The sequence below is a fragment of the Poecilia latipinna genome, unplaced genomic scaffold, assembly GCF_001443285.1.
Source record: "Poecilia latipinna isolate Pla-1442-1.1 unplaced genomic scaffold, P_latipinna-1.0 Scaffold550, whole genome shotgun sequence".
Taxonomy (NCBI): domain Eukaryota; kingdom Metazoa; phylum Chordata; class Actinopteri; order Cyprinodontiformes; family Poeciliidae; genus Poecilia; species Poecilia latipinna.
The window spans coordinates 151,350-176,259 of record NW_015113166.1 but is presented as its reverse complement, the minus strand read 5'-3'; the positions used below and the strand labels follow the sequence as shown (position 1 = coordinate 176,259).

The following is a 24,910-nucleotide window of genomic DNA, read 5'->3' as shown; positions in this document are numbered from 1 at the left end:
ACACACACACACACACACACACACACACACACACACACACCAGCTAGCTCACTGCAACCAGTTCAAGTCCATCAATTAAGGAGGCAATTTACTCAAGTGGTTCCACCTGGGCCAAAAGGCAGGTGGGTGGCCGTGCTCTGTTTACCCTATCGGAGATTATTAGGGCTGAGATATCACCGGTTTTCCTTCTGCCTCGCCTTAATGACGTCAGTTCTGCCCGTGCGTGCGTGGGTGAACGTGCAAGAGATTATGTCAAGTGTTCGGTTGATAACTGGGAATACCTTGCGTCTGTCAACGCACGGCAGCGGAGTGGCATGTGATGCTAACGTTTCGCAGATGTGATGTGCGCACACGTTTCGTGTTGGCTTATCAAGCTGCCGACGTGGATTTTTCAGTACACATACACACACGCGCACACACGCACACACACATACTTGCCTCCAAGCGAAACCCACATGGCTTCAGTGAATTCTGCAGATGTGCATGTTATTCTTCCATCGTTTAGCATGTAAGAAGCCGTCTGATGTCAAAGGTAGGTATGTTGTATTTTTGGCAACAGAACTAGTTGGGTTTTCTTCACAGACTTTAAATCAGGCTGGAGTGTGGCGGAGAAACGTGTGTTTGACCCAGTGAAGCGTTCCGAGGAGCAGCGAAGGGCTCAGGACGATCTTCATTAGGTGGAGGTAAGTATGTAGGGATGTAAGCCTTCCAGCAAGGCGACAGAGTGCGATGAGAAAACCCTTAGCAACAGCGGTGAGAGTCGGGGATCACATAAAAAGTGCAAACAATCATGTGATCTTCCACTTGCTCTCCTTTTATATTCCCTTCTGAGGAACCGTCCTAAGCAACAGCTGGTCAAAGCTCCACCAGTCAGCCACACCCTGCAGCACAATGAGTCCGCTGTGAATCCATCCCTACAGGTAGCTCAGAGTGGTGAAAAGTCTGAGAAGGTCTCACTGCTTTTTCCACCAACCCAGTTCCAGAGCTTAACTGGTTCAAGAGTTTGCTAAGCAGTAGAGGAAGCTAGCCATGCTAGCAGCAGGATCAGATTAACATGCTCTTTTCAGGAATAGTTTTCTGCTGTATTATAGTAAGGCTGAAGAATAAACCAATTATATAGAGCTATGGAAAAAAATTAAGAGCCCACTGCACTCAACCCCATTGATAACCTCATGGTTATTCCACCAAATATTGATTTCTAAACTCTTCCTGAATTAAAAAAAAAAAATGTTTTTTAAATGAACATAAAATTGTTTTCTTTGTATTATTTGAGATCTCAAAGCATTGCATCTTTTTTGTTATTTTGACCATTTCTCAGTATCTACAAATAAATGCTAAATTTTCCCTTGGAATTTCAGAGACATGTAGTCAGCAGTTCATAGAATAAAAGAACAATGTTAATTTTACGCATTTCAGATATTTAAAACAAAAAGCAAACAAACCATTATTGATATCTGATATGAAACACTTACATCGTGATCCGTTTTCAGCCACATCGCCCAGCCCTCTCTACGGAGGTGAAGGGAAAGTTGGTTATTTGTCTCTGCAAGTCGTTTATGAGTCTTCTAAGTAACGAGAAAGCGGCAGAGCAGCAAACTACTGCTCGGTCTTCCTAATGTGTAATTTATGAATAACCTTGTGTACGCAGAAGTGATCTTTAGAGCCGCAGGCATAAGTGCACACACAGCTGCCTCTGTGGTTGTGAACGCAAATCGATGCCTGCACTACCTTAAAGAAACCCTGGTGCAAACGCATCACAGCACACAAACACATGAAACCCATGCAGCATCCCAAACACTCCAGAGCGACCCGTTGGATGAATTGAAAATTTGCTCTGCGACGTATTACAGTAAACACAAAGACGCCACATACGGTCCGCCTGCCAACACTTGCGGCCTTCCATGTCATCTCCAGGTAAAAGCAGGCCCGTAACGCGCACACGCCAAGGCCATCGCACAGATGTGCTCCGAGGTACGCCGCCGAGCTCACGCGGTCTGTAAATCGTGCAACCAGGACCCATACGCTCTGTGTTTCGTCTCTCTGCCGTTTGATTCAGACAAGGGCATTTTGTTTCCTGCATTCCACAAGCCCCATTTCTTCCCTTGCTGGATGTGGTTTTATCCTTGGGCTTATGCGGCAGAGAGGGAGAGCAAGAGATATAATTTATTGTCTGTTCAGCAAGGCAAATGTGCAAACCTGGCATATTTCATTTGCTGAACGTATAATTATTAAAATATGATTTTTCCTCCATCTTTTTTTTATTATTTTTTTCACCGTTTCATGTTGCGTGGGGGGGAAATGCCATCTGGGCTGATTCATGCCCTTCATGTGAATTCCATGTCGACAGTAAACCCTGAAACATAAAGTATGTTCATGCTGAGTGGAAGAGGTGAAGGCAAGAAAAAGCCAGAGCCGCGAAAGACGAGCGATGTAGACAAACGTGTCAGTCGAGAAAAGTCTGCATTACTTAGGCTGAGGAAGGCTGCTACCTTCCTACTCTTATCCACTAGAGCACAAACAGCAAGGAAATAAACTTCAGCTACTTTAGCACCTATGGCAGTGAACAGAGCATGGCTTGTAAATTATTGCGTCTGTAGTGAGAAATGTGACTTGGAGAAGGGGGGAAGGAGAAAAAAAAAGACGCAGAAGGGGAAACAGCACACCATGGAAGAAAGCTTTCTGTATTCATGAGTTTGGCTTTAACAGTCCCTGCAGGTACAATAATGAAGTTCCTTTCTCCCATGTGGAATGGACCGTAATGATTATGATGAAGCAGATTTGCTGTTTTGTTTTGTTTTTTTCATTCCCTGCTGTTGTATCAGCAGAGCGGTAAACAAAAGAATAAAACTATATGTAACAATGATGTACATGTAAAAAAAAAAAAAGGGCTGCTAACTGAGGCAAAATAAAATAATGAAGCTTGAACATATGAAATAAAAAAAAAATCCAACCTACTTCGCCAAATTGCATAATTGATGAATTGCCTCTTAGTTAACTCTAAACCTCCAAATGTCGCTTCCTAACACACAACCAGGAAGTTGCTCAAGATTTGCCTTGATCTGTTGGCGTCCGTCTCAAACTCTTTGACTACGAAAACAAAGACGTTGACAAAATGTGGAACGTAAATGAACAACTTGATTCGAAGGCACCATTAGGCAAACTGATTGCACGATTTTTTACGTCCTTCAACCAAGCTAAATTAAGTAACTTTTTACATCTAGCTTATGGCATATTTTTGCTTTCCTTACAGTTATCAGCTTTTTCCTCCTAACATATTTTTCTTCTCTATAAACACTACAGTCTTGTTAGCATATGATCCTAAAACAGTACACATCCACACACAGCAGGTGTTTTTTTTTTTTAAATACATTTCAAACAGTGAACACAGCACATGTCAAACCATTAAAGATTTACCCCAATGCTATTTTGGAAAATGCGCCTGAACGCACACTCTGCCACACAAAAACAGGAACAAGTAGGTCAGAATTCCACCTGATCTCAAATGAGCATGTACACCTCCGGCCTCTCTTCTCAACTCTTTGGCAGCTGCCAACCGGAGCGTATTGAGACAATCTGTACCCATGCCTACTTCCAATTTGGTTCGTCTGTAAAATAAAAGCAGCCGTGAAAACCAGTATTTGAAAAAAACCTAATGAATTATCGAGCAAAGCCGTTGAAACCGTTTGAGTAACCCGCGATACAGCTCCATCCAATGTCAATGACAATGAGCAGACAAACCTTATGAATTTTCTCACATTGTTGCATGACTAACACCCATGTCAGCTGCTTTCCCGTTGAACACCTTTAATAGCATTAGAAGATAAATGAGTGGCACTGCCTGTTATGACCCATAATGATGCGGCTTGTCCTTTACAGTGAGCTAAACCCATTTTCTTTTACGGCGCCGGGCCCCGCGAACAGGAATTTGGAGAACCACAAGCAATCTATTCAAGGCCGCAACAAGCTAAAGGGATGTGACGTGCCAATGTTTTTTGGTGATTTTCATTATGTGTCATTCCATTCTAATTCGTTTTCAATTGGGCCATAAGAGCTGTCGCCACGAGCGGTACAAAAGGCAAGGAGCGAGCGAAGGAGGATCTCGTTTGGCTCCGAGACATCCCGCGAAAGAAAATAATGATCTTTATGAAATTGCTTTAGACACAATCTGACAGGCGAGACAAAGCAAGAGGCTGGCCTTGTTCGAATCGATGCTGCCTCCATTAGTTTTCTAAAGAGTAGCGTGCGATTTGTTGCGGTGGTGCAGCGTGGCATTGGTAATATTCTGTTGCTCCGACACAAAAAAGCTAATCTACTATAGCCAAGCTAATGTCAAATTAAACCTACACTTCTCTCAGATGGAAATGGAGGAATAGCTCGAACACACTGGATCCATAAAGCATGACCGAGCCTGTTATCACAGGCGCCACATTCGTGTCACAATGGCCTCCGGGGGCCACGCGTTTGTGAGGGCAGAAAAACCTCGTTTCTGCATCCATTCAAAGTGACTGTGATCTCATGCGCAGAGAAGATCAGACTTCCTAAGTAGCTATCGATTAGCCAGACGAACAGAGACAAAGCGATTGATTGAACGATGGAATAACCTCATCTCTACCTTTGACACAGCATGAAAGCACAAATTGAAACTGCAGAAGGGTAAACACACTTCTCACCCGACATTTCCTCAAGAACGCGCGAGCCTCTCCCCAAAACCCCCTGGTGGTCATGTAATCAATACTCAGGAGTATGAATAAAATGTACAAGAGGTTCTGGATCTAGTCCTTTAAATCGGGACTCTGAGATTGTTTATCCTGATGAATTCCTCTGTAAGCTCGGCGTTGGATCGTCTAAGGGGAGGGACGTGCTTTTCTTTGAGAGGTGCCTGTGATGGACATGTTGCCAGTGTAGCAAGAACAGGCCCAACAGAATCCGCTCTCCCTTGGACGAAAATGCTGATCTGAGGGTATCTTTCTCCTCACCGACTGACAAGCTGATAGACAAATGGCCACTAGACTCTAACCTCTCAAACAACCAGCCCTCCTCCCTCTTTTTGTCCTCCAGTCTTCTCCCTTCATTCAGTATATATATGTGCCTGCACCCACATGACTAATTCATACAGCTCAGCTTCATCAGAGCGCAGTGACCAGAACAGATTCCCTGGCTGGAGGGTGAGGTTTTAATTAAAGATACAGCTGCAGTAACAAAAACCATCCAATCCCTTCTGCAGTTTGCACAGTCTTTTCGTGAACATTGAGCAATCCGACTACGTTTTACTGATTGGTGTTGCAATAAACTGCACTGGTTTTACTTTCTTTTTTTTTTTTTTTCTTCATTTGCATCTGCGTTAGGTTAATGTGCCCTGAGGATGTAAGACATGGCGCTGCGTGTTTGAGGTTTTACAGAGCGGTTTTAAATCTTTGTCCTCAAGCTTGGATTTGCAGGGCCTTGGGGACTTTAACACGGTACTTCATGGGTGGAAGAGAGGGAATGAAGTGTGTAAGGGCCATGTCTTCTTTGACATCCCTATTTCCGAAGGCCACTGAATCTCTCCAGTAAAAAAAAAAAGCCAGCACCCACAGAGCATCCACACACAGCCGCCTTTTTATTAGTCTCCCGTTTCAACTGCTGCCATTTTCTCTTTTTATTGTCCCACAGCACTGCCAAAACAGAATCGATAGAACTTTAGGAAAACTGGGTGCAATAGTGCACACTCTTTACTGTCCCACAATCAATAGGAGCTGTGAAAAACAGATCCCTGAACACACACTGAAGATTTCAACACAGAGGACCCGTGATGGAGGACGGCGGAGGGCAGGGGGAGATGTTTAGCTCCAGTTTAGATTACGCTGAAAAACCACCACAGGTTTCTGCTCCAACTGTGATTGATTCATCAAAGTGATTTAATTAACAAACCCTTTAACTAATGAATCAATTAAGGTATTGATTAATGTGCATCGTCCATATAGATTGCGGCTGATACAGGCCATTACAGATAAATTGTGCTCAATTTGGAGCAGTTTACAGCAGATTACATGTGGGAAAAATGCTTACCTACGTGCTTCAGTGCTGCAAGGGGCCCCGAATACACCGAGGACTTTGCCGAGTAAAACACGGAGATTGTGACATTGCGACTGCCTTTTAACGACACCGCCTGAAGTGCGTTCAGCATTCTGCAACTGTGGCACAAACTGAATTAATATTCAGAGGGAAAAAAAAGAGGGAAAAACAAGATGTGGCAACCGCAGATGGCATGATGAAATTAAATAGCTGAACCGAAATCTCTACAGGAAAGGAAAAAGAAGGCAAAACAGAGTAACGTCGCAAGAAAAAATAGCAACAACTGTCAGCACCATCAGAACTTAGGAAGGAGATTTCGAATCTGCTTTTACTATTTGAGAACTCTAGTCTGTCTGGTCATAAATCCCTCAGTAAAGCATGGTGGTGACAGTGTTGTTCAAGCAGTGAAGTCTTCAATGAAGTTGTTTCCCCATTTGTGGGAAGCAAGGCAACGGGAGCAGTTCATTTTCTGGATGTGACCCCTGCTTTCAGCTGAAGTCATTGGGAAAGGTGGCCTGATTAGGAACGGTTTCCAAGGGAGCAACATGGTCAGAGCATGTCAACAAACCGGCAGAATGTTCCGACTACATCGTTGAAATGTTTGGCATTTGGCTTTTTAGAGGTAAAGGAATGTACCGTCCAATGGGGGTTCTGCTCGGGAGTCGAAACGCGAGGTGCTTTCCTTTTTAGCTTGCTTTCTCCACAGGCCACAAATGTTCAGCACATGACACCTAGCATTTACCATCGCTTGACCTAAATCTGCCTGAGGCACCAGCTCCGAGCTGTGCAGCCATGCCAAAGGATGTCATTCCAATCCTTAGCGTCTCTCTCTCTCTCTTCTTCTTCTTCTTTTTTTTTAAGTGGGATTCCCGGGCTAAATTTAAATGAACACAGATTTAAGCTGCCAGATGTCAGGTGCAGTGTGAGGAAGCACAAATCTATTTTAGCCCAGCTCACTTTGGCTAACCCTGTGGTTGTACCTGGAGTCAATTACCTCCACTGGTAGGACACAACTTTGGTCTGCTTGGTATGACAGACACTGTAAATAGACTTTTTTTTTCCAAGCCTAATTTTGAGGTACTTGCAGCTGTTTTCAAAATGACTTTTAATAGATTTGGCAGAAATTTGTAAAAATTACTGCTGACACGACTGTTTAAAAGAGCTGATTGTTTTCCAAACAAGCGTTCTAACAGAGCAGAGCAATCGATTCATAATGATTTAATAAGTCCAACTGTATCCTCTTGACCAAAGTAGGAAACACCCATTAAAAAGACTAGTGAATGAAACATGAAATACTGGGATGTAATAAAGAAAGTTTTACTCATCAAGTGGGAGTGGCATGTTATTTTCCAAAAATGTTTTGATTTAAGTTGATTCTCTGCTTGTCAATTCATCTTTAATGAAGCTAGCTTAAAAAAAGAGAACATTTTGTAGATATGACATATCTACATAATTTGAAAATGAAAAACACTTTGTAGCTGCTACCTTGGTTGAAGCTTTCCGCTCTTCATTGTTGTCCCTCCAACGTGTGAAAACGACAGAAATTGACAACCAAATCGTATCCTCCGCTGTGTCCCAGTGTGTTTCTGCCCCGAGTCTCGTGGCCGGTTGATCTGACAGACTGTCTTTCACCACTACATCCAACCCTCGAGCAGCAAAGCCAGACGGCTTACCCTTACATAAGACCAACTTTGTGCTGTCACTACCTGTGTTGGAAGCTGTAGCAGCGGCGACTTCAACCCTCCATACCACTGCTACACTTAAAAATAAAATCACACATGGATAGCCAGAAGGTGCTTATTTATGCCTCTTTATCGTGTTTATTATTTGGGCCACCAATTAGTGATATTCGGTAGGGTTTCATTGACTTAACGGTATTTTGTTTATGACTAATAAAGCATTATTTACAGAAAGTGGACAAAGAGTCTGATGGAGAGAGGGAGAAAAATAAAGGTATAGAAAGCAAAAACTGCTGATGTGTTTTTGTCTAGTCATTACCTTTTGGAATTATAATTTACTTCATAATCATTAGTTAAAACAAAACAATTTGAGTGCTACCAACTTCAGTATATGAGGTGGGCAGAACCGCATTGATAACTTTTTTTATTATTTAAAACAAAAACAGCTATAAGCCTCAGAGGAAGTAGGGGGGAATCAAGAAAACTGAATTTAAAGCCTCTAATTACAGGAGTCTTGAAGTTTAATCCAATGCTGAAAAATTGCCGTTAAGAGAACATTTAATTTCAGACACAGTCCGAAGCAACCACACTTTTCTTTTACTAAGAGAGAACCAGAAACCACAGAACTTTGAAAGGCTTGTGCCCCTTTAAGTTGCGATTCCAATGCCCACGCCGCCTCAACGAGTCTATTTCGGTGAGTAACAAGTCAAATTTCACTTAGATTGGCCTCAATTCGTGAGCAAAGAGGAACAATTCGCCGAGCTTGTCAGGCTTTCCATTACCATGTGACAAATACCTCGACCAATGAAGAGCAAAATGGGATTTGCTCCATTGACTGAATTATTGAAATGGACAGTTTGAGAGAATTATGGTGCAAAATCCCTTCACATTTCAAGACCATACTGTTCCTCTTATCCTCATCCACTATCTCTGCATTTCGTGATTGTCTCTCGACAAGATTTGCACCATGCGCAGGAGCTGATTTGATGAGACTCGCCACCTGTTTTTCTTTTCTTTCCCATAGCCAATACCCCGTTACGACGTATCTTTAGCTCACTAGTCCTTTCTTTGCTAGTTTGAAAATAACTCGGCTGTCGATGGGCTACCATCTGATAACACACCACCCACACACATGCATCTGCACGCTCACCTACATGCATGAGAAACACAGCAGGAGCAATCAATCTGTGACATAGCAAAGAGGAAACTAAAAATACATTTGCTTTTCTCCGTCTTTTGTTCCGATTCACAAAGGAGACAGTAGCATCGGACAATTGGGATGTTCTTCAAAAAGGGATGTGTGAGAAAAGACTAAAAGGGGTCTGTTCTTTGGGCCTCTTGTGCATGTCTTTCATTATTCTCGTCCCCAAAAGACTGTCACTAATGCAGTCCTTTGAATTCATTTTATCAGTTCGCATTATTAGGCCTCACAGCCAGCTTTGACCTTGCTCATTCTTGCAGCCTAAAGTGTGCATTTTCTCAACCCTCCTTTATGTGACTCATCTCCATCTCTCTCCATTGGATTTCAATAAGGAACATGCTGAAAACCACAGTGAAGTTAAAACGCCATCTTTTTTCTTTTTTTTTTTGTGCTGCACAGTGACCAGCAGCTTCCCCCCCCCCCCAAAGTTGAAAGCTATTTGATGTCTCGTCAGAAAGCAAAGAAATGCAAGCTTAAGGGGAAAAAAACCCTTGGTGTAAAAGCACAACATGATACAGACAAACAACTCAGCACTCAAGGTCAAAAATATTGCATTGCCTGTCAACAAGCTCAACATTGCTGATGGTCTGAATCTAATGAGTACCCGTCACATTAACAAAGCCATAGGCAGCACTTTTTGTACTGCACCATGGTCACAAAGCAATCTTTCTGACCTCTGACTAAAACACCAAAATTATCTTGTATCTGATTTTGCCTCTGCCATCGCTACATCCCATCTTCAAACCGCAAAGCTGAGCAAACCTTATCCAAGTCAGCTTTCACGTTGCTGGAACTACCTCACCTGGTGGCTCAAACATCCAACTGCAGCTGGTTGACTAGCACTCTTGGTGCCTTGCTCCTTTGAGATATATCAGATGCAGAAAGAAGGCATCTAAGACATAGACCGAAGTGTTCTTTGAAAAACGCTAGATTATAAATGTCCTTTTGTAAATCAGGTTTCAGTGAACTGCAATCCAGAACCGCACAGCTTTCTGGGGGTTGTAGGCAGAGGAAAGGATTTAGCCACTCAACGTCTCATGGCCAGCTAGCTAAGTAAGGTGGGTGGCATCAACAAACTTACAGTTGCTAAGCTAGCAGCAACCTATTGAGAAACTTTCACTGTAGCAGTATCATCACCATGGCCTATTACAAAAAATAAAACGATCAAAATGGAATGAAGGGAGAAAATGAGTACAACGGATTGAGAGGAAATTGTGGATAAAAGAGGAAAGGTCACATCACCAGTTTGGCTGCATTTTAGATGTTTCAGTCTATAAAACAAATCAATTATCGGTAGACTGGTAAACGCTTATATCGTGATATATTTTCATGCCCTATCGCCCAGCCCTACTTGTTTTCATTGGCTTATTTAAATAGACTCAGGTATAATTTGCTCAAAAATAAAGTAATACCAACCAAATGTCTAAAACTTAAAAGGCTAAGCGATGTCAAGAGCATCAAAGCACACACTGCACATTGTCACCATGTTGTTTCACCTCAAGTGTTGTGGGCTGCTATTTTTAACGACTGCCTATCATCGCTACACCGTGCTCTAAAGGCAGCTGATTCAACCTTTATAGTACTGTCACTATCTTTCTTGACAATTTAGAGTTGCAACAGTGGGAGATTGATTTTAACCTTGGTGCTATCAAGAATAAGTTTTAGACTGAAAGGCTGGAAAGGAATGAAGACAGGCTTCAGTTGGAATGTCTATTGAGTTTCCTTTACCCCAAATGATTTTGTAGCCAGAAAAGTTGGAAAGGCGAAACATGAGTTCAAATAAATGCCACTGGAAAAGCCAGTTTTTCACTTCTAACCTGATGCACAGGTGTAGTAAAATGGAAGGGTACCACCCCAATCCTTTCATACTTAATGTCTTTTAAGGTCTAACAGCCATTATTGCCATAAGGCTCTGAGGGCCATTCTTGGGTTGTATGAATCTCAACAAGAACCCGATTTCTAGGATCATCACAGACTTTCACTGATGCAATATTTGATGATGAATACGCAACGAGATGGGCTTACTTTGAGGGAATGGTGCTGAGTTTGAATTTGCCAGATCGACTACAGCCAAGATGTAGCTTCATAGATAGAATACACCGACTTGGTTGTTGAACAATAGCACGTGTTTTACGTATGCTTTACTTTGTACCTGAACGAAACTGTTATAAAGCCCATATGGAAGCAGACCAGACAGAAACAAACGTGCATATAGTTCTAAGCACACAGAGATGTTTCCAAATCTGGTGATAAGAATTCAGGGATGCATCTTGACATCTTTTACAAATCTGCAAAGCCATTGACTGTTTGGTTTTGCCTCCATTTTTCTTTGCTGTAACCCCCTTGATTTTTATGTAAAATCCAAAGCGTTTGCCTGAATATGACCTGAATATCTGCATTGTACTGGAGGCGGTAGACTGGACGGCACGTCATCTCAAGCCAAGCTTTTCAAAAATTCCACAAAAGAAACCCGTGACTGTTCCCTCTAACAGATTGCTTGCCCTCTGGTTGTGCTTCTATCAAGGGAATAATAAGTGGAGTTGTTGTTTTTTTGGGGGGTTTTTTAGCAAGCTTTACACTGTACAGTAATTCCTCAGCTTTGCAGCGTTCCATAAGGAGTAAGTGAGCTCAAACCTCTTGCAGGAAGATCTCCCCACAGACAGATGTGATTTGTATTTATTGTGCCGCATTGTAGGTGGAATTAATGACTGGTTGCAGGGAATAATCTGCCAGGCGGAAACATCAGTCAAGTTGTGACTCATTAAATCACATGCCATTCACAGTTGAATGTCAGCAAATGACACTCCATTAATTATACGATTCCCTCCACAAAAAAAGAAGAAGAAAATAAATAAATAAAGGGGACTGAACTGCTCAACCATGCTGTGACCGTGTCTGCCAGGCCCAAGTGGACGGGACGTGAATGACGGAAATAAATATTTGGGTGGTAGAAGAGGTGAGAAAACACAATAGAAGGTGAACATAGGTGCATTAAAACCGCTTGACCTCAATGTTACCCTAAAGCTAGACTCTAGTGCCATCTATTGAAAACGTTTGTGAAGTTTATTGGGCTTCTTTATGAATTCATCCCCAAATTATTCGTAAGGCTTTAAAAAAAAGCAAAGCGGATTACTTGTTGACGAGGCATGCTTTTTTTTTTTTTTCTCCCTATAAATCGAACAACCCCGAATCCCCGATTGGTTGGTCGCTTTCAGAGCATGAAAAGTGCAAATCTGACTGCAGAGGACGTCGCGCACTTTTTTTAAGTTAAAAAAAAGAGAGAGAGAAAGAGAGAGAGAAACAATTGCGCATCTAAGAGACAGACGAGAGCGTAATTAGTGAGCGGTTTACCTTCCTTGAGCAGGCGTGAGTGGATGAGGAGGATGAGAAAGCAGCAGATCGCCGCTCCGGTCAGTGCCCACGCAACTCGGAGCAGCTGCATCCTGGGCGTCTGTGGGAGAGGGGGCGGGGGGGGAAACGGTTTGTCGCGGACCGACACAGCCGTGCAGCGGTGGTGTTGGCTGGGGTGGTAGTACAGCGGGAGGGTGGGGGTTAGGAGGTGGTGGTGGGGAGGGGATGGGATCAGCCCGCAGACACGCACCGGTTCCTTCTCAGCTGTCCGTGCAAGTCGACGTTCATCGTGCAGGAGATAAAAAAATATATATATATATATTTATCGTCCAATTTTAGATGGGGTTCCAGAAAAAAAAGAGAGAGAAGAACTAAAAAGAAAATAACATTATGATGCGCGCTGGTTTGCGTCAGAGCGGCTCCAAGAGGGGCGATTAACCCCCAATCAGTTGCTGAGCTGCTTGCATCTTCAATCCTTTAGTTTTTTTCTTCAAAAAAAATTCTTATTTAGATGATTCGCTTCTCTCATCGGATCAGGAAAGCGGACTGCTCCCTCTTCGAGTGCGCACGGCGGCTCCACGGGCGATCATCACCGCTCTCCGCTGCATGTTACGCACATCTCTCCCGCTGCTGGAGAGGTAGAGGCGCACACTGCCAGCCAAAGTCGCCTCGCAGGCCCCCTCCCTCTCTCTCTCTCTCTCTCTCTCTCTCGCTCTCTCTCTCTCTTCACCTCTCCCTCTCTCTTTCTTTCTCGTTTCAGTCAGATCCAACTCTTCACGCTTATGCACAGCAACGGCGAGGTTAACATCTCACCTGCACCATCGGAGCATCAGAAGCTAAATTTCCTCTACTTTTTTCCCTTTTGTTGAACAGGTTGTGCAAAAGCTTGGATCCCTGTAGTTACCAGCAGATATTTTGTGTGTGTATTCCTAAGAGGAAAAATCCCCCCACCCCCCTCACCCCATCTCCTCTGCTTAGCTCCAGGTTACGTCACGACTTCTCCAAATAATTTCCTCCAGCTATAACGCAAGAAGATCGCGCATTTGGAGCGTTTCCTCCTATAGGGACTCAAAGTGAGGGTAGCATTGTTTTGCACGTTCATTGTTAAAAACAAACAGTTTTTCTGTCTAAAGGTGATATTCTTCACTTTATTCAGGGATGATGCAGACACGGAAGGGGGGAAATATGACTTTGATGAACTCAGACTGAGACTCTTTTAACACAAGTTACACACGTGGGATCAAAACAGATCCACAAACAACGTGGGTTTCTTTGAGAACTGTTCACAGATATTACAGTGCAAATTAGTGTTTTGTTTGTTTTAAATAAAGATCTGAAATGTGTGGCAAGGATTTGTATTATTAAACCCTCTTTCTGATTTTCAAAAACAAAACAATGCAAAAACAAATGTGTTTCTGTGAAGGCAAGGGCCGGTTGCAGCAGAGAGTGTCTATAAAATTACATATTGAACTCTCCAAATATCAATATCAATCGCTTTGAGTAAAGTTTAGTAGTCTCCAGCTAAAGGAGAATATTCATCAAGGACAATATCAAGAGATCCACAGCAACTCGGAGACCAAGAGCTCAGGTGGGATAGGCATTAGTCACTTCACAAATATTATCCTAAAGAAGGAGAAGCAAAATTAAAGACATTGTTGCCTCCAGCAGGACAACAGCACTCATGTATGCTTTGTGTTTCGTCAAACACTTCAAATCCCAACAAACTACTGAAGTTTGTGGCTATAATATGATAAAGATAAATGGGTCATGAAGCCACTGCTCCTCAAAACAAACAAAAAAACTAACATTGCAATGTCAGTAAGGTTGGCTGCCATAGATATCACATCTAATTAGACGCTAACAGTCTCCATGGGCCCAGACCAAGTGTGTATTTGACTATGCCTCCCCCACCGCCATTTGTTTGTATATAGCAAAGTTTGCACGTTCACGCCCGCATCAATTCGTCCATCCACTGCAAAGGAAGGTAATTAACAGAGATGTAATCTCTGCGAGGATTTGGTGTGGAAAGACTCCGTGTTTGCTTGTGGCTTGTGTGGGAGTGAGAGCCTGACATTTACACATGCTGAGCCTATAGCAGCCCGGCTTCACGGGAAGAGCAACGAGCTATAAATATGATTTTATGCATGTGGAAGGAAAAAAAAAGTCTAATTAAGAGGGAGAGACGAGAGAAAGGAAACGGCTTGATTCTGCTTAGTAACCAATCGCAAGATTTCACAAAGTCTTTCAATAGTGACAGAACAGAAACGCGTCAGAAATTTTGTGCTATCTTGACTTATAAAATGTTACCAAAAGAACTAATGGGTGGAATAAATCATGATGATCCATAAGAAAAAAAGCACAAATTGTTTAAAAAGAATATTCACATGATTCATAACTGATTGTTTTTTAAAAGTAAGCAGAAAACAACACATGAACGGTAAATTCAAATTGTTAGCCAGCTGATGACGTCTAAAACTGTGTTCACACAAAACACTGCAGTACTGTGAAAAGATATTTGGCCCCTTGCAGATTTTTCTTCCAATTTTTTATTTTTATTTTTATTTTCTTTTTTGTTGCCACAGCTAAATGTTAGAATTTAATACAAGACAAAGAGCAAAATACAGAAAGTTGTCCCAACTGAACATTTTCCTTTGTGAAAACTAAACCTTCCCCACAAACGTAACAATTTGTATCAACCTTGGCAGCCAAAACAGGCATCAAGTGTTTCGGATAACTCAAATGAAGAGCGTTTTTCAGGAAAACCCGGCTGTTTTACAGAATTGTTTGAATTCAGCTGCGTCAAACGAGTTTGAAGTACCTGTTATGGATCACACCACAGCATCTCAACCGAATGTAAGCCCGGAAGTCAAAACCTTCATTTTGTTTTTGCTTTTTTTCTTTAAAAAAACAAAAAAAGTATTTCAATTCAGAGGTGTAATTTTTTGGTAAAAGTCTCAGAATTAACGGTTCTATTAAATACAGAAAGTCTTCCAAGTGAAGTGGCCCCAACCATGACACCACCACCCCACATGTTTATCTGTCAGTATGATGCACCTTTTCTGAGACGTCGCAGTAATTTATGCTAAAAGTAACACTTTGCACAAGTTCAGTGCCTCATCAGCTCACTGAATATGTTTTGCCAGAGCTTTTAGTCACAGTCAAGATGTCTTTGACCAAAATGACGTCACTGGTTTTTATCTTAGAACTCTACGACCGTTGAATAATGAACTCAATTGAGACAAACCTGGACCTGTAATGCTTCAGATGTTTGTCTGGGTAGGTTTTTATCTTTGCACAAGGTTTTTAATTTGAAAATGGTTCAATTCTGAATCGGTTTTCTTGTATATAAAGCTGAACCTTTGCTCGGAGACCTTGAGGAACAACCTGGCTAGACGTTGTAAAGTCGAGATGGCTCTTCTAAAAATTATTTACTAATTACACCTTATTCACCTTCAGCGCTTCCACGTCTCCTCTTACTTTCTCCTGCCGTTACACCCGAGCCGTGTTCCTGTGCTTTTCCTTGCCAGGAGCCAGGAGAGGCGTTACTTTCTTTGTCCTTTGTGCAGGTCACTGGCTGTGTGCCAGCCAGAGCTCATGCCAATAAAAGCTGTGAGTAATGGCCTAAAACTTCTCCATTCACTGTGTTTCCCATTATTTCCCTCAGCCAATAAATCTGAAGGTCTTAATCAAGGGAAAAACCTGGAACATGCAGCCCGTGTCCTGCAGGGTGTCCAACAGCGAGATCCTTAATTTTTAATCGAAGATTTAAAAAAACAGTTGAGGTGTCAGGGAGTCCCGTCATCCAAACCCCACCAATGTGACTTTGTCCTCAGACAGGTGGCGGTAATATTGTTTAGGCAGATGAACACACTGCTGCTGTCAAGAAACAAAACTGCCTTTGGGCCTCTGAGATCAGCTGGTCTCTGCATAAAGTCCCCAAAGAACCTAATAAACTAATAATTGAATAAATGTTACAAAGACCCCCAATTACTGAGGAAAGAAGTCACAGCAGGGTGGAGCGCTCCACTGGGGCTCCAAGTGCAGCTAGTAAATCTTGGATGTCCACGAAAAAGGGAGTCCGCATCTCCCGCAAGTTTTAGCCAAAATTTATCACCTAAAAATAACCAGATGGAAAATAAACGTTCCCACAGGAACATTTATTGCTCTCCACGGTTACTTTCTTACTCTTTTAAGAATTAAAGTGGCTATAAATTATTGAGTAATGTTTGAAGCTATATGCTCATCAAGAAAACATACATGCCAAATGGCAATTATGTGGAGCTTACTAAGAGTAAAGCGAAGAACTGAAAGTGTGTGATTTGGTAAGGGAAAGGTAGGCCTGACATTTTCAGCAACAATCACTTCAAGGTGGGTTTGGGCTGAAACCAGGAATGAATGTGTTTAAGGGAGCATTCACACCAGCCCTGTTTAATCCGCTTTAATCTAACTCTGTCTCATTTGCCAAGAAAGTCTGGAGAGGAGTGAATGTGCAATCAAACTCTAAAAACCCTGGTTCGGTTGCAATGAACTCTGATGAGGTTCGAAATGCCACTTCGACTGGAGACCACTCTAAAAACAGGAAGTGAACTATAGCGCTGGGCATTCTGGGTAAATTCAACCTAGAAAAATGCACAAGTCTACCGCTAGTTGGAAAAATAGCTTGTGGTCTTCCTGCCAGTGACAAATGAGAAAAACTACAACTGCTAAAATAACACTGGATTAAATAATCCAAACTTGTGGAAGCCAATCAGCTCCATCATCCTAGTTTGAGTTACACAACTACATTATGTAGAAGGCATTATGTAATTTGTGAATGAAATTCCATGACATGTTTTCTAGGTTGAAATAACTAATCTTGGTTTGTGCATTTAAAAAAAAAATAAAAAATTAACTCTGCGAGAAGGCTGGAACACACCAGAGGAATACGACAGAGCATCTAAACCAGATCACAAACCCATTTCATTACATGACTGGCAGTGTGTTGCTCTTCTTACTGTCAATCATTTGATGCACACAGGAAAGAAAACCAAGATTCTCACAAGAAATAATCAATCAAGCTGCCTCACGTCAAACATCTGTCATTTTCATGTCTTTGTATATGAGAAACATATCTTAGAAGAGATGTCGGTTAATTATTCTGCATAGTGTGTGTGTGTGTTCAATTGTCTGATATAGCTTATCAGGGAACAAGACAAAAAGAATGAAATCTAAAAAGATAGAAAGATGAGCTCCAAAAGATACAACTGTAGAAGATGGCTTATTAAGTTCGGCGAAGGGTTTATTAGCTGCCTGACAGGAGATTAAAATATATAAAAGGAGAACATTTTGAAAAAGCGCACAGCACGAGTTTATTATGGTTTCTTTCTCCACATTGAGCCAAATGGAAACAGATACTGAATAATCTGCAAGCAAGGCAGTTATTATATTGATTCATGCATACCTATCTGTGTAAACAACTTCTCTCCTTTCAAGTCTTTTCTTAGCTGGCATTAGCAAAAAAAATAAATAAAAAAAGTGAACACATTCACTCATTTTCCTTTACTAAAGCTCATAGAAAATTATATTCTATTCAAGTATTTGCCTGTGGCAAATTTCTGTTCTGTGAGCAGTCTGCACGTTCTCCTGGTTTCTGGTTTCACTTTTCTAGCTAGCTGGGATTCCTGTCAAACACATGAAGGTAAGGTTAAACAGTTGGCTGCCATTCAAGGGAGAAGTTTGGACAGATTAAACTGAACTTCAAATATGCCATGAAACTTTCTCTAATGCTCAAATTTTTACATCCACGATAGATGGTTAAAACCTGCACATGGCTGGGCGATATGGAGTTAAAGTTTTATCACGATATTTTGTGGTAGTACCGTGATAACGGTAAAAGTGACAACCACTATTTATTACTACTTTTTAGGTAACTGTATGGCTTTATGGTTGTGATTGCAGGACACAAACACAAATACTGCTCTTGACAAATACACCAATTTGTAATATTCTTCTTTAAGACACAAAAGTGTCATTTCTATTACTAAAATTCACACTGTAGATGCATTTAATCACATTTTCACATCTATTGATATTTACTGACACACTTTTGTGGAAGAAAATCGCAAAAATAACAACCCCGACAATACCAAGAGTTTTAAGGGGTTTAAAACAAAATTAATCAGAAATTATTGTGATAACGGTAAACCAGAATCTCATGACAACAAATTTATCGCGATAAATGATAAACGATACAATAAATGGAACCACATTATGGCCAGATAATGGGCAGGCAGAGCCCCTATATTATATTTTCCTTTCTCATTGTAATGCAGAATATTAAAATACTGAAACCAGACATGTCCATATTGCATAGGAAAGGTTAGAACAAATGTTTGAACAGTACAAGTACCAGACTACAAGTTCAAAAATGTGGCTGGTGTTTATTTCTGAAATTAAAAGGGAACATTTCAGGAGAAAAATTACATTATTAAAATGATTTATATCTTATACTGTTTCAGAAATATCTTAACTTCAAACACTGCTCAATAAATCATAACCGAGGCAGGGGGAAAAAAGCATTGCGCAGCAAGGTTACCACAGTTCAGTTCACTTTCAAAGCACACAACTCGAGTGGAAAGCTGACTTCATCATTTAAATATTGATCAACTATTGTAATGAAAACGTTATATTCAATCTGCTACCGTGTAATGAAGAATCAATACTCTATCAGTATTAAATGAGCCACACTTTTCATGCTATTCTGAATTGACTGAGGGAAAGTTAACAGATGCGAGTTTCAATTTTCATACCAATCTTTTATGTGCGAAACGTCTTCCTCGATCAGGAACCGGGGCTTCTGGGTAAGGGAGGGAGGAGAAATATGTGCTTTTTACTGCATGAGTATTTACATATACAAATAAAATTAAGAGGTAAAATATCAAATTTGTATTGAAACAAAAATAAAAATAAAAAACAATCTAAACTTTCTAGTTTGTTTCTAGGCTAATAAATGGAGTAAGGCAAAGTATTATTTGTAAAAGCAGCATTTAAACATGATGTAACAGAGGTAATTACCTTAAGAGTAATACCAAAATGTAAGGGTCATGTAAAAAGAAATTTTAAAATGCTTAATTAAAGCACATCTAGAGACCACCACTCTAACTGAATGTCTCACCTGAGAAGCAAATCTGAAATATACTTCTATTATAATAATTGAATTTCCTAAACATAATAAAATTCTGTGTCCTGTTTTAATAGGAACCTGTTCAATCAAACAATCAGTCAAGTTTATTTGTGCAGCACATGTCAGCATCAAGGAAATTCAAGGTGCTTTAGATCATAAAAACTCAAAAATTAAGTCAAAGACACAGTCAACAACTAAAACATAACATTTTGTCCGATGGCATTATGACGCATCAGAATGTTTATCAATGTTTCATTTATAACGTTTCCAAAGCAACTCTAACCAGGTGTGTTTTAAGTCTGGATTTGAAGGAACTCAGCGTTTCAGCTGTTTTGCAGTTTTCAGGAAGTTTGTTCCAGATTTGTGTGCGTCGCATCCGAATGCTGCTTCTCTGGTATTCTAGTATTTTATTATTTTAGAAAAATAGAAAGCTGATTAAGTCACACAAAATATGACTTCCTTGCTTGTTATCTTTAGAGTAGCCAATTGTTGATTTCCAACCTTGTTTTTTGTGGGAGCATATTGACAAAACCCAAGAAGGAAACCTTGAGAAATCCCAAAGATTATCTTTTTTCAGTTATAATGGTCTAATGAGACAATGTAGTGTTGATTAAATAAGATCTTCATCGAGCAGTTTCCAGACAGTCAAGGGATTGATATCTATATAATTGCATTTTGTTTGCATTTTGGCATATTACTCTTAAACCTAAAAGCTAATGTGTTTAAGTTTATCAATTTCATTGAGCTGTGGAGCGTATTTAAAAATAACTGATGAACCTCCTGCCTCATGTCTACCAGTAATAAAAAGCAACACGACAGAAATTGAAAAAAAGCAGCAATAGCAGTACAGCGGGAGGATCTCCGTCGGCTTCGCCGGCCAAAACAAAAAATTCCATTTTGAAAACAGTGTGGATGATGATAATACTTAGCAGCAGCATTGTCTGGCACAAGATAAAAAAAACCAACAACAAAAAAACAGCGAAGAAAGATGGAGAGAAAAGAACAGTCCTCTTTCTCTAGATTGCTGTAACCTTGAGTAACCCTGTCACAACTGAATTCATCTTTGAGGGAATAGAAATGCTACAATCAAAAAAAAAAAAAAAATGCATGTAATTATTAGATAGTTGCAAACAGACAGAGAGAAGTAAGAAAAAAAATAAAAAAAGGGAAATGAAGACATAATGGAGCCCGGTAGTCGGAGAGTAGGTGAAGGGGTGAGACATGAGAAAACTAATTTTCATCTCTTGGGGCGTGAGGGGAGACAGCTTATAGAGTGACACCAAGATGATTCACTATTTTTTTCGCAATGCTCCTGTAAAAAAAAAAAAAAAGTCAGACTAGCAGCGTCTGTCACAGCAGACAACTGAGGGACAACTGCTGCAGACTCAGGCTTTTAGGTTAAGCTGGTTTAAAAATAGGCACAATAACATGGCAACCCTTTAAAACTATGTCTGCACATTATCCATTACTTGGTACATTTGTCAATTTCAGGTTAAGTAAACAATACATTAAGTTAAATAAATGGCAAATCCATGTTTTGCACTTATTTTGACAGACCAATTGTTGCACTGATGACACAAACTACAACATTTCAGCCCATACAACAATTTTCACGCAGACTTATTTTTAGCTTAATCTGATAGATTTCATGATTCACCGATTAGCATACCAACTTTTAAAGTGTACTTACTAAAGAAATGTACCTGGTGTTGTATTCTACTGCATTTTTTAAGACACCAGCAAGCATTCTGAAGTGGGCAAATTGCGACACATTTGGCTTTCCATATAGTGGTGCCGGCTGGAAACAATGTACTTTAATACACAGTTTAATAAAAACAACCTGGTTAGTCTTTTATTTCCTTCAAGTCGTCATTGGCCATTCATCATAGGTGTTGTTGAATTGCTTTGGTGTGGAGTACCTTAGATAATATACTCAAATTTTACATGTGACAGTTAACACAAAGCAATTAAAAACATATTTAGCCTTCGTACATTTGTACATAATTCATGATCCAAATTTAAACTGAAGGGTCTAAGAAAAAACGGTTTGATAGGAAAGGACAAATTAGCAAAAAAAAAAATTTAAATGTCTGCATCAAAGACTGGGAAACACATTCACGATTAGCACCATTTTAATGTATTATTCACGCTAAAAACGCATGTTCGTTTGATTCCGAGGTGCCCTGTACAAACCCATTCATGCATGGGGAGAACATGGCAAGCCGACACAAAAATGCGCAGGCTAAGATTTGAACTGGCAACCGTGTGGCTCCAAGGCAGCATTGTTAACCACGGGAGCCATCGCGCTGCTCAAGGGTAAAATAAATAAAAGAATACAAGGGAAAAGGCTCAAAGACGGAGCGCCATTCCCCGGCCTCTGCAGGGTTCAAACTCTCTCTGCCAGCACTAAACAGACAAGGGGATCAGTCGCTGATTCCAACTTGGCTTTGTCTCTGTATACGGTGAGAATATAGCCAGGAATCCCATTATCCTGGCTACAGAGATGTAACGGCTCCACCTTCATATCTTATTCCACAGCACAGCGGTGCCACCTGCACCGCATCTACTGAAATATACTGAAACTCTGGCCTTAAAAAAAAAGAAAAAGAAAAAAGAAAATGCTCTGACTAATTCCCAGATTGTCAAGAGGCTTTTTAGTTGAAGGGCAAATATAACAGTGAATGATACTCATTTCAAGCAGCAGCCAAATTCAGATTTTTTTTCTTTTTGTATCTTTCTTTTGTTATTAATCACTACAAAAGCCCTGCAAAAAGGAGTTAAGAGTGAGTTTGGAAAGCCCAGAGTGACTCCCCTTGAAGGTTTTTTTTCTTTTGCATTTTCATGCTATCCCCACAAACTCTTATGTGTTTTATAAGGATTTTATGTGAAGAAACCAAAAAGAAATACACGAGCACAAAGTAAAAGGTAGCCAACAGATCCACCTTATGCTCCAATTAAAAATGCAGGTTTTTAGAGATGTGTTGAGGGCCATTTATCGACTAGATTGTTCAATTTTGATTTAAGCTCCAAATGATTAGACAAAAAACATAATTGGATAAAAAAATGTTTAGTTTTTTTTTAGCATACTGTTTCTTTTTGTACGACAGTCCCTTGAAAGGCTGAACCAGTGCGCTTTGGGCGGCCTGGTTTAAAGTGTGTGAAGTTGTGATGAACTGACAACCTGACCGGGACGTGCCCTGCCTCTCACCCAATGACCGCTGGAGCCAGAAACCAGACCCATCATCACCCTGCAAGGATAAGTGGGCGTGGAGAATGAATGGATGAAGTGTAAAAGAAAAAAGTGAACAGGAGTGGCAGCAGTCGGATCACTGTGGAGGGTTTGAATTGATCCAAGGTCGGCAAGAAACATCCCAGAGTCGATGGTGTCATTTTTGCAAAATCAGCCACGAAATGACTAAAGCTGCAAAGCGGCAGTGTTCAGCTCCGTATTTTGGATTTGAAGCCACTGATGTGGATCAAAAACAAAACACGTCGGCCTTTTCCCGGTGTCTGAGATGCTTAATGCTAAAAAAAAATACATGCAGCTTTCAGAATACAGTGCCTGGAAAACTCTATGATACAGAAAATGATTCAAAGTTATTGAATATATATCACCAAATTTAAATACATGTCAATGATCTTTAAGTAGCTCTACTAAAATAAAAAATTATTGGTTGTGAGGATTAATCACTTTCTCTTTTTTTACTTGCGTATTTCAAGAAAACTGAAAGGGGAGCTAGTATTTTTATAAACCTTTTTCTGACTGTATTTTTATTTCAACATGGGTTTCATGTCGCTAACGGACACCGCACTCCGAGAAACGAATTGATGACAACAGCTAGATCTGATTCCACCCCCCGTTTCCCAGCTGCCCTTTGGGTCGCCCAGCAGCAAAAGAAGATATGAGATTAGTTTTGCTGGGTTCTGGCAAGGGCCACATGTTTTCTTGTTGGCCCTTCACCGTCTACAGCCTCTTGCTGTAATATATATATATATATATATATATATATATATATATATATATATATATATATCAGTGTGTGTGTAAAGAAGAGAATTCTCACAATTTTTAGATCGACTTCCTCCCTCACCTCCACTCACCTGCCAGCACCGTTAGATGTGCAGGAGAGGAAGCACATAAGGTTGAATCCCGCATGAGTCAAAGGCAGCCTCAAACAAATTCATCATCACATTTCTCCTACACAGTCACTCACACACACAAACAGCATGGGTGTTGTATTTATGGACACACACACACACACACACACAAAGACATCAGCTCGGTCTCTGATAATCATCTCCTTTTGTAGTTGCCAAGGGCACAAATGTCTGGTCTTGTTTTCACTGTAGGGGCTGATGCAGGAAAAGTCAAGGTGAAGTCAAACTGAAGTCAAATGTTTCAGTTTATGTGGCACATAGACATGTTCCACTGTGTGACACCACAGAGCAAAAACAGAGGGGTTTTATTATTATTTAAAAAAAAAAAAACTAAAATCTTCTTTAAAAAGGTGTAGTATGTTTAACTTCCTTTATCTAGAACAGAAAATACTTAACTCATTGTGATCGTTAACTAAAAATACTGGTTAAACTGTAACATCTAACTTATGTAAAAATAATAAAAAAAGTATTTTTTAAATAAATTAGTTAAAACTATCACCATGTCAGGAGACGAGAGATAATCTGTGAAAAGGTCAATCACTTCCACTTCCTCCCGGAGGTACTATGCCCCTTCCCAACCAAATCACAGCCAAGAGGAGGGTCTTTGCGTTGGCAATCAACCTCATGAATGCGCTGCTAAAGATGCTAATGGCACAGAAACAACTCCCCATAACAAGCCAATTAACTGGTTAGTCCAATCGAGACATTAGTTTTCCAAACTAAGTGAATAATTATTTCAAATAATGAATATTTTCAGTGTTGGTTAAAATGACTGAGATTAACATGAAATGAAAACCATTTATTCGCCAATATCGGTGGCCATGCTCACTAGTCTTAGCATTCAAGACAGGCTTTGCTGATGGAGAGAAGCTGTATCTTAGCAGAGAGCAAGTGGGAGGAGAAACAGGGAGTGAGTGGCACAAACATGGGCATGATTGACAGCGCTAAGATCCTCCTCCTGACTCTGATTGGTTGTTTCTAGTAATCACTGGGAGAAGGCAGAGGAGTGCCAGTTTTTCAGATTATCTGTGTCATACCACATACTGTCAAAACATAGTAACAGTTTCAACAAAAATGTAAAAAATTATTTTATTTTTTATTTTTTAAGTTCAATGTTGTACCTTTAAATGCACAGCAAATTGTAAATTGTTCCACATACAACACAATGCACTGAGATTCAGGGAAATGTACAAAAATCAAGATTGATGCAATATTTGTAAAGCAAAAAAAAAAAAAAAAAAATTTTTTTAAAAAAAGGAAAAAAAAACCGAAAAAAAAACCAACTTTTTTTTTTTTTGCCAATTT

At 40.4% G+C, this 24,910-nt stretch overlaps 1 protein-coding gene and 2 long non-coding RNA genes across 4 annotated transcripts in view; 2 read left to right on the top strand and 1 right to left on the bottom strand.

The window, feature by feature from the left end:
• LOC106952953 (protein FAM19A5-like) overlaps positions 1-24,910 on the bottom strand; it is a 176,389-nt gene that overhangs the window by 111,250 nt on the left and 40,229 nt on the right. Inside the window, exon 1 of one of the 2 annotated variants that reach the window (XM_015041422.1) lies at positions 12,286-12,467. The exons of the other annotated variant lie outside the window; for it this stretch is intronic. Coding sequence (XP_014896908.1) covers positions 12,286-12,376 — 91 coding nt within the window. The 5' untranslated portion in view covers positions 12,377-12,467. Of the gene's footprint in view, positions 1-12,285; positions 12,468-24,910 lie in introns of those variants that run through there. 2 annotated transcript variants of the gene reach the window in all.
• On the top strand, positions 12,832-13,628 carry LOC106952958 (uncharacterized). The gene is made up of 2 exons (XR_001426081.1): positions 12,832-12,923; positions 13,046-13,628. It is a non-coding gene; the product is annotated as an uncharacterized LOC106952958 (long non-coding RNA).
• LOC106952956 (uncharacterized) overlaps positions 19,681-24,910 on the top strand; it is a 15,704-nt gene continuing 10,474 nt past the window's right edge. The window contains exon 1 of the long non-coding RNA XR_001426079.1: positions 19,681-19,812. This is a non-coding gene — a long non-coding RNA (uncharacterized LOC106952956). The remainder of the gene's footprint in view (positions 19,813-24,910) is intronic.